This window comes from Gallus gallus, chromosome 23, assembly GCF_016699485.2.
Source record: "Gallus gallus isolate bGalGal1 chromosome 23, bGalGal1.mat.broiler.GRCg7b, whole genome shotgun sequence".
In the NCBI taxonomy this organism is placed as follows: Eukaryota; Metazoa; Chordata; class Aves; order Galliformes; family Phasianidae; genus Gallus; species Gallus gallus.
Genome location: NC_052554.1, coordinates 2,580,359 through 2,590,005, shown reverse-complemented (window position 1 = coordinate 2,590,005; position 9,647 = coordinate 2,580,359). Strand labels below are relative to the sequence as shown.

General features: G+C 63.8%; 1 protein-coding gene across 3 annotated transcripts; it reads left to right on the top strand.

Annotated features, from left to right (window-relative positions):
* Window positions 1-949: 949 nt before the first annotated feature.
* LOC101749201 (peptide methionine sulfoxide reductase MsrA-like) lies at window positions 950-2,845 on the top strand. 3 transcript variants are annotated; one of them, XM_040651996.2, is made up of 6 exons: window positions 950-1,032; window positions 1,161-1,229; window positions 1,318-1,437; window positions 1,630-1,734; window positions 2,258-2,364; window positions 2,595-2,845. In XM_040651996.2, exons 2-6 carry the CDS (start codon window positions 1,211-1,213, stop codon window positions 2,751-2,753), a joined length of 510 nt encoding a protein of 169 aa, XP_040507930.1. In that variant the 5' UTR covers window positions 950-1,032; window positions 1,161-1,210; the 3' UTR covers window positions 2,754-2,845. The 3 variants fall into 3 exon arrangements, with proteins under 3 accessions (XP_040507930.1, XP_015153214.3, XP_040507927.2); XM_015297728.4 differs by having other exon boundaries at window positions 950-1,039; XM_040651993.2 differs by lacking the exon at window positions 1,318-1,437 and having other exon boundaries at window positions 950-1,039.
* Window positions 2,846-9,647: the final 6,802 nt, after the last annotated feature.

Below are 9,647 nucleotides of genomic sequence, written 5' to 3'. Positions count from 1 at the left end.
ACGGTGCTGCTGGGGGGGTCCTGGGGGGTCCGGAAGAGGGGGGGATTTGGGGATGCTGCTTCCTTAGTGCTCTCCCCTGGGGGGGTGATTTGCTGCGGACCTCCTGTCCCCAAGGATGCCATGCGGGGTGGGATGGGGAGATGGGGAAGGGGGACGTGGGGATGGGGACAGAAGAGCACAGAGGTGAGAGGGCTGTAGGGACAGTGACCCCCAGGGACCCGTGGGGAATAGGGGACCCCCGGAGGTGGGGAGATATGGGAATGGGGAATGATGGGGACGTGACCCCGTGTAGGGATAGGGACGCACAGGGATGGGGACCTGCAGGGATAAGGACCCATGGGGGGGGGGGGGATAGGAGACCCATGGGGATGGGGGGTCCATGGGGACAGACCTGCAGGAAGACGAACATGGGGAATATAGGATGCACATGGATGGGGAGCCATGGGGACAGGGATGATGTGGGTGGGGGTCACAGCAGGACTCCCTCCCCATCTCCCCCCATGTTGGGGGCTGGGGGCACCGGGTGCTGGCGTGGGCTCCAGACCCCAATCCTGCATGGGGCACAGTGCACCGGGTCTGTCCCGCAGTGACCCCAGGGTGCATTAATGATTGACAAAGGGACCGGTTTGGGTCCACTGCCCCACAGGGTGAGTGGGTTCTCTGCTGTCTGTAGGGTTTGTGCAACGGCCACTGTGCTGCATCCGCTCCCCTGAACCAGCCATGAAAACCCCATTGTCCCCAGAGGGAAGGAGCCCATGGCAGCCCCATCCACACAGGACATGCACTCTGTCCCCAACCCCGTCCCCATGTCTCACATCAGCCCTTTCTGTGGCCCCATGTAGTCACGCAGCTCCTGGCTCTGCCCGCAGTGCCCGCAGTGCCCCCACTCCCCCCCAGTGCTCCCAGTGCCAGGGCTCAGCCCAGTCCAAAGTCACAGCGGTGGCACTGCACAGCTCTGGGGGGGCCATGCCGGGTCCCCGGGTGCTCCCCAACCCCAGCGAGGCTCTACCAGGCAGAGTGGGGCGGCTGCAGGTGAAGGGTACCCAGAGGGTTCCTTGGGGTTGTGGGGGGGGGGGGGGGTCCCAGATCCCAAATCTCAAGGAGAAGGGATTCGACCTCTCTGGGGAACGCTGACCCCCCAGACCCCCATCCCCACGCAGCCACCCACGCCGTCACCGGGAACCCCACACTGCCTCCGTTCCCCCCTGAGATGCAGACGGCGATTTTCGGTGAGTGCTGCCCCCAGCCCCAAAACCGGGACCCCCCCATGCCCTCTATGGGGTCACCCCACTGCCTTCCTTCCCTCCCCCCCCCCAGGCATGGGCTGCTTCTGGGGAGTGGAGCGGCTCTTCTGGGAGATGCCGGGGGTCTTCTCCACCCAGGTGGGGTACGCGGGGGGCTTCACCCCCAATCCCACCTATGAGGAAGTGCGCTCAGGTACTGGGGGGCTCCGTCCCCAAACTGTCCCCATTGTGACTGTCACTTACCTTGGGTGTACCCCTGTGATTTGGGTGTGGGGTTTGGGTGGGCAGCGGCATTCTGGGGGTGTGGAGAGGTTGTGTCCCTCTGTCCCCAGCAGGGAGGGAGTGGGGGGGCTGTGGGGCGGAGGGGACTGGAGTGTCTCTGCAGGGCGGACGGGGCACGCTGAGGTGGTGCGGGTGGTGTTCGACCCCCACAAGATCAGCTATGAGGAACTGCTGAGGGCCTTCTGGGAGAACCACGACCCCACACAGGGTATGGGGAGAGGGATGGGGTGGGATAGAATGGGGATGGGGGTGGGGATGGGATTGGGATGGGAGTGGGATGGGATAGAATGGAAATGGGAATGGGATGGGGATTGGGATGGGATGGAAATGGGAATGGAATGTGTTGTGGTGGGGATGAGAATGGGATGGGGATTGGGATGGGATGGAAATGGGAATGGGATGTGTTGGGATGGGGATGAGAATGGGGATGGGATGGGATGAGATGGAATAGAATGAAATGGGATGGGATGGGATGGGATGGGGATGAGGGTGGGACTTCAGCCCTGATGGCATCTCCGGAGCCCTGACCATACAAGTTCAACCCCAACCACCACACCAGCCCTATCCGGGCTCCTTTGCATCCCCATCCCTCAGTGCTCACTGAAGGGGGCTCACATAAACCCATTTAGCAGCCGCCGCCTTCCCCGTGCCTCGGTTTCCCCATCTCCATCAGCGCAGGCTGAGGCCACGCAGTGCCTGTCAGCGTCATTGGTGCCCCATAACCCCCCCAGGGATGCGGCAGTGGGAGGACGTGGGCACTCAGTACCGCTCCGTCATCCTCACGCTGAGCCCCCAGCAGCAGGCGGCCGCGCTGCGCAGCAGGGATGCTTACCAGCAGGTAGGTGGGACACGGGGACCCCCCTTGGGGACACCAGAACCCCCCCTTGGGGACAGCAGGACCTCTCTTGGGGTTCGCTGGGACCCCTCTCCGGGGACACGGGCTGCCGTCCCCTGTCTCAGGTGTGGGGCAAAGCCCCGCTATGGCAACGCCACGCTTTGGGGCAGTGGGATGGGGGGGGGGGTCTGTTCTGGTGTCCCCAACTTGTCCCCACCGTGGGGCTGTGCCAGGAGCTGAGGCAGCAGCACCGAGGGGACATCACGACCAGCATCCAGCCGGCGGGTGACTTCTACTACGCCGAGGACCACCACCAGCAGTACCTGCACAAGGTGCCCGGGGGGTACTGCGGCCTGAAGGGCACCGGGGTCCCCTGCCCCACTGCGCCTTAATTCCCCGTGCATCCCCAGCACGATGTCCCCACGTCCCCCAAAGTGCCACCCACACTCTGTGCTGGGAGATTAAAGCTGCATCCCCTCCATCACCCGGTCCTGTGCTGTCCCACGTGTGCGTGGGGACGAGGAGACGGTGCTGGGGGGTCCGTGTCTGTGGGGCTGGGGGTGGTCCGTGGCCATAGGGCTGCGGCTTTGGGGGCCCGGGGCGGTGGGTCGCGCTCTGCGGGGTTCGGTTCTTCGGTGGGTGCAGTTCCGATGTTCGCCACCAGAGGGCAGCACCGGAGCGGGTTCGGAGCGGGTGGGCTGAGAGCGCGTGCGGGATGCGGGGGTCCCATCGGCGTTGTCCCCTCACGCAGAGGGGGACGTGGGGCTGTGCGCGGGGGGGGACACGCGTGTCACCAACACCCGGAGCCGCCGGGGCGGTGCGGGGCTGAGAAAGGACGGTGGTAATGTCCTGAGTTGGGATGGGGGGGGGGGGGGGGGGGGAGGGGGGGAGGGGGCACAGATGTGGCATCGGACACGCGGACACGCGGACACGCGGACACGCGGTCGGGATGCTGCCCCCACGCTGTGCCACACCACAGGGCTGGCACTGAGCCCGGCACGGGGCAGCTGCGCTGTACGTCCCCAAATAAGGGGGATGAAGGGGGGTTGAGGGGGGGGAGGGGGGGCGATGCCACCTCTTGTTTAGAAAGTGAAGTTCCCGGGTCAGTGGAGAATGAACAAAAAAACAAAGTAAAAGAGGAGAGAAAGCGACGGCAGGTCGGCATCCGGCCCCGGCACCTGGACTGCAGCTGTGGCACCGCGTGTGTGCTGAGAGATGGGCTGCGGAACGGGGGGGGGACGGGGATGGGGGCAGAACAGGGATAGGGATGGAGATGGGGACAGAGTAGGGATGGGGACAGGGATGAGGATAGAATGGGGACAGGGGTGGGGATGGGGACAGGAATGGGGACCGAATGGGGACAGAACACGGACAGGGATGGAGATGGGGACAGGGATAGGAATGGGGACAGGGGTGAGGACAGAATGGGGACAGAGATGGGGATGAGGACCGAATGGGGACAGAGATGGGGATGGGGACCGAATGGGGACAGAGATGGGGATGGGAATAGGGGTAGGGATGGGGACAGGGATGAGGACAGAATGGGAACAGAGATGGGGACAGAACATGGATAGGGATGGAGATGGGGATGGGGATGGGGACAGAGATGGGGATGGGGACAGGGATGGGGATGGGGACGGGGACAGAGATGAGGACAGAGATGGGGATGGGGACAGGATGTGGACAGGGGCCCTTCAGCCTATATGAGCCCCCGCCTTGGGGTGGGTTTGGCACACGGGGTGACGGATGAGCGCTCACATGCGAGGCTCTTTGTCCCCACCTGCGGCGGTCAGGGGGATGGGGGCCAAAGGGACTCAGCCCCCCCCCCCCCCCCCCCGCTGCCCCTCACCTGGCACCTGCTGGGCCGGATGGAAACTCTGCGTCAGAGGAAGCGGGGAGGGGGGACAAACACCCCCCCCCCACCCCACAGTGTGCCGCGTCCCCCATCTCCGCCTCAGTTTCCCCACCGGGGAGGGGGGGTTATGGGGTGGGGGGTGGGAGCGTTGCGGGGGGAGGGCCGGATGAGCGCAGCTGGGGGAGGGGCCACGGCGTTATTTATACCGGGAGGGGACGCGAAGGGTTCTCTCCTCCGAGCGAACGAAATAACAATTCAGGTTCGAAAAGAGCCGAAAACCACAGGACAGGAAACCCGAATGGTACAAATGCAGATGCGAGTGGAAAATGCTCCGCGCCGGGCGGGCTGCCTTTCACCTCCGCTAAAAATAAAGCCGCCTCATTAAGGGCCGATGGGGCCGCGATAACGCCGTGCCTTCGCCCCATCTTTTTCCATGGGACGCGGCTTCCTGCGGGGGGGTTCGGCCCTTTTTGGGGTGGGTTTGAGGCCGGTGGAGGGGTGAGGGTGGAGGTGGGGGTTGTGGGGGTGCTGCCCTCCCTCGGCCATGCTGGGGTTGGGGGGATTTGGGGTGGGCAGCGTGGGCCAAAAAGGGGGGTCGTGGGGGGGAGGGGGGTTAAGGGTGTCTGTGGGTGGAACGAGGCGAAGCCACATCCTGCGGCTGTGTGGGATCCGGGGGGAGGAAGGTGGGAGCTGAGCGTGGTGGGGGAGTGGGGGGTGCGAACAGAGCCCCCCCCAGAGCTGCCCACCCCCTGGTCGTGCCCACCCCTCTGCCTCGGTTTCCCCACTCGGAGGCCGCAGCGCCCCACATGCATGGGGATGGGGGGGTTGTGGGGCAGGCGGCGCCCCCCCCAAAAACACACACACCTCCCTGGGAGGATATCGTGGGAGGAGGGTGGCAGCGAGGCCTGTGAGTCACCCATGTCCTCACCCCACACCTGCAGACCCTGCTGAGCGCACCTGCACCCCCCCCTGCCCCCCCCACTATTGCAATGGGGAATGATGGGCAAGAGAAAAAGAAGAGATCCATGGGATGCAGGTGGGGGGGGGGGGTGAAGGAATGCTGAGTTGTGGGTGCACCCAAAGGGTGGTGGGTGTGGTTTGAGGATGCACTGAGATGGGGATATCGGTGCCCGGGGGGGGGATGGGGGGGTTCTGCTTTTCCCTATGTGCCACAGCACTGCGGGACCCCCATGTGGGGCTGCATGGGGTGGGTTGGGGGGCACACAGCGTGTTGGGCCCCATTGGGTTCAGCTCCCGTGTGGCAACGGGGAGCCCCAAAAGGGTGGAGGATGGGGGAGGGATGGGGGCAGTAAAACCCCCCAGGGGATGCAGATGGGAGGTGGGAAGGCTGCAGCGGGGTCAGGCCCAGGGTGGGCATCTTGGAGGGGAAGCGGGACCCCGGGGGGCTCCGGTTGGCCTTGGGGGCTGCCGTGAGAACAGTGGCCAGGACTGGGGGGGTGGAGGGCAGTGCAGGAAGCAGCTGTGGGGGGGGTGGGGGGGGGGGCTGCTCCCGGCTCCCCCAGATGTGCCCGTGAGATTGGGCGGCAGGAAGCAGCTGTGGGGAATCCCGGTGCTGGGAACGGCTGCTGAGGCCCTGCAGGGCTGTGAGAACCCCCCCTGGAGAACCCCCCCACCCCCACCCAGCCCAGTGCAATGCAGGGGGGGTTGGATGCACAAAGGCTGTCTCACGCAGCCCCCCCAGGAGAGCCTGCGCTCCTCTCCCTGCCCATAAAGGTGATGCATCCCCGTGTTCACCCTGAACCCTAATGATGGCTCAGTGCTGCAAGCTCCAGCTTGGGCTGCCCTTGGGGGGGAGAGCCCCCAATTTGAGGCACCGTTGTCCCAAGGAAAGTCCCCCAGCCCCATCCATGAGGTTTTCCCTCCCAGCAGCCCCACAGCTCGTACCTCAGTTTCCCTTGAGGTGGGGGGAGATGGGGTGGATCCCCACTGTTTGTGCTGCAGGGAAACTTCCAGCCCTCCAAAATAATGGGGTGTCCCGGATAGGAATAGCACAGAGAGGGGAAACTGAGGCACGGCACGGAGAGGAGGAGCAAACCACCGCTTTGTGAGAGCATTTTCGGTGCTGGAAGAGGTGGATTTGACCCCTCTGTGTTCACTCTGCTGAGCTGTGGGCTGAGCCTCTCCCAGGTGAGGTTGGAAAGGTTCACTTTGGGATCTGGGGCTGCCCAGTGGGAAGGCACGTAGGGCTGCGGGTGCTGCATGGGATCCCAATGCCCTGGGGGAGCCCAACCCACCCCCCCTCCACTCCAACCTGGGAACCCCCATGGCCTCCATGAGCAGCCCCCCCTCCCCCCTCCAGCAGCACCACTATGGGGGAGGTTGGGGAAACTGGGGGAAACTGAGGCATGGGGATGGGGGGCGGGCTGTGCGTGGCTGTGGGAAGGAGTGCTCCAACACAGGGGGTCAAGGAGGGGGCTGAGGGTAATCCCCTGCACAAACAGCGCTCGGGGCAGCCACACATTCCCCAGGCCGGACCCAGTCTCCCAGTGATGGGGTTGGGGGACTCGCTGCCCATTTCGGGGTGCTGGGGAGCCCACCCCACAGCCCAGCCCCAATGGGAACACTCAGAAATTGAGGCCTTTGGAGCAGCGCGGTTACCAAACCTCACCGGTGCGGCACCGGGTTGGGTCCAGCCCTGGGGATAAGGTGGGACGGAGATTGCGGGGGTTAAGAAGTGAAAATCCTTTTTTCCCCTTTAGCATCCGTGTGCATTTCTCCTCCAACCTCCTTCTGGTTGCTGCAGCCCGGGGTGAGGGACACAAACAGCTCAGATTTGCCCAAAGCATCCCCAGAACTCAGTGGGTGGATGGAGGGAGGGAGGGAGGGATGGGGGAATAGATGGATAGATGGAAGGAGAGGGGGGTGGATAATGGATGGATGGACGGATGGATGGAGAGAGGGATGGATGGGGGGACAGATGGACAGACAGATGGATGGATAGAGGGAGGGAGGGGTGGATAATGGATGGAGGGATGGATGGATGGATGGATGGATGGAAGGGTGGAGGAATGGACTGAAGGATGGAGGGATGGATGGATGGATGGAGGGAGGGAGTGAGGGAGGGATAGATGGATGGATGGAGAGATGGATGGACATATGGACAGATAGAGGGATGGACAGATGGAAGGAAAGAGGGATGGATGGATGGATGGATGGATGGATGGAGGGACGGACGGACGGATGTCTGGATGTGGTTGCTTTGGCTGCTGCTGGTTGTGTCCCCTCCAGCCCCTACTCATGAATCAGGGCTGGCTACAAAGGCCCTCCAAGGATGACGGAGATGGGATTTATGCCCCATCCTTGTCCCGAAAGTGGATCCAGATGACCACTGGAGAAGGGCTGCTCTTCCCTTTGTAGCTCACTTGGGTGCTTGCCACGGCTCTGTCCCTCCCCTCTCCCATCCAAATCACTTCCCCGGATGGATGCAGCCCTTCCAGGCAGCTCCGGCTCCCAGAACCCAACAAATCCCCCAAAAAGCATCAACTCTGCCCCCGACTTTGGGAACACCGGGGTCCCCAAACACCCCCAGAACACCAAACACCCCCTCCCCATATCCCTCCATTTCCACCCCTCTCTGCATCCTCTCCCTCCTGCCACCTGCGTGGGCTCCTTTAGGGACAAACCATCACCACCAGCATCCTAAGGAGCAGCAGCAGAAGGCGTTGGGTGGGTGATGGGGAGGGGGTTATGGGCGTCCCCTGCGGAACTCCCGCAGCGCCGTACAGCTGCGGGGCTGAGATCGTATGGGATTAACGAGGCGTCCAATGCTGGGAATGGGAACGAGGGGGAAAGGTGCTGTGTGTGGGGGGGGGGGTGTGAGGGATGGGGGGGGTCGCACACACATGGGTGCCCCCCAGCTCTGCTCTGGGCCCACGCTGGGGGGGTTCACCGCCCTCTCCCTCCGCCGCTCTGCGCTCCCAGCTCTATTTTTCCCCCCTTTTTCTGTTAATAAAACACGCAGTGTGGGCCCTTTGCAACATGAAATCATTGCACTCTGGAGCATTCCCGCTCCCTTCCCCCCCCCTCACCCCCCCATGCACACACACACACACACACACACACACACACACACACACTTTTCCCTCCTCCGCGCCAAGAATTCCTCCTCCCATCCAAACGAGGGCAGGCCTGGGGGGGTCTACGGGGGGGGGGAACACCGACCCCCCCCCAACACAGCTCCATCCCCGCCCCCCCCCCCATCCCCCCCTCGCTATTTGGGGGGCCCATCGGACGGCGGACGACGGAAACGTCCCCGCACTGCCGGCTCGGCTCGCACGCTCCGTGGCCATGGCGCGGGGAGGTTGCCTTGGCCACGCATCCCTGTGTGAATGCATGACGTGCACAGGGCTGGCGCCAGGCTGTCTGGGGCCGGGAGTTAGATCAACACAGCTGGAGGGCCCGGGCCACAGCTGGGCAAAGGCAGCGGGTCCCGCCGCCCCGTTCGGGCCTGTGGGAACGGCCGCCAACAAAACCCCCTGCAAACAAAAGCAACCCCCCCAACCCCCCCCCCTCCTCATCCCACCCCCATCCCTCCCTCTGGTTGTGCCCTTTCAGCCCGGTGGGAAATAGGGGTGTCACCCCTCCCAACCCCCCCCACCCCCCATTCCCCATCATCATCATCATCATCATCACACCCCGGGGATGGGACCCCACAACCCCAAACCCCACATCTGTGCGTTGTGTCCCCCCCCCCCCCCCCCGCCCGGGAAATGGTTTGGGGCATCTCAGCTATTGGATCGTGTTCTGTTTTATTCTGCTTTTTCGTTGTTGTTTCAATGGGGGTTATCGGGTGGTTCCTACGTGCCCCCCCCCCCCCCCCCCCAACTCCCAAAGCACATTCAATGGGGGTTTAAGGGGAGCTGGGGGGGCTGTTTGCCCCTGTGGTGATTTCCCAGGGAATTTGTAAAGATAGGGAAAAAGAAATATATACAATTGTGTCCCCCCCCCCCCCACACACACACTCCATTCCATCCCCACTCCATTCCATCCCCCCCCAGCACTGCTCGGAGGGGTTGGAAGGAGGGAAACAAAACCCTGCGCTGCTGTCCTGGGATCGGGGCAGCTCCGGAACAAATCCTTGTTGCTTGGAGGGGGGGGAACAGGGATTTGCTCCAGGTGCTGTTGCCCCCCCTCCACCCCCCCATTATCTGTGTCTCAGGGTGTCCCCTTCCCAAGCAACCAAAGCCTATGGAAGTTCCCGCAAACGCCCCATGGATCCACGGGGGAGGGGGGGGGGGGGGCACTGCCCATTGCTTTCGCTGTGCGGGGCGGGGGGGGGACGGGACATCACCGCTCACTTTCGCAGCCATCCACAATGCGGCTCCCACGGGGAGTTTGCCCCCCCCCCTCCCTCCCCCCCATCTCCGGAGCCCTCCAAGTGCCACCCACTGTGGGCACACACGTGGGGTCC

Excerpts from the sequence above, each read along its gene's own strand:
- LOC101749201 (XM_015297728.4), top strand. The coding sequence starts at position 967 with ATGCCGGGTCCCCGGGTGCTCCCCAACCCCAGCGAGGCTCTACCAGGC. Across the intron at positions 1,735-2,257 it reads GAACCACGACCCCACACAGG|GGATGCGGCAGTGGGAGGAC; the intron begins GTATGGGGAGAG and ends TAACCCCCCCAG. Across the intron at positions 2,365-2,594 it reads GCAGGGATGCTTACCAGCAG|GAGCTGAGGCAGCAGCACCG; the intron begins GTAGGTGGGACA and ends GGGCTGTGCCAG.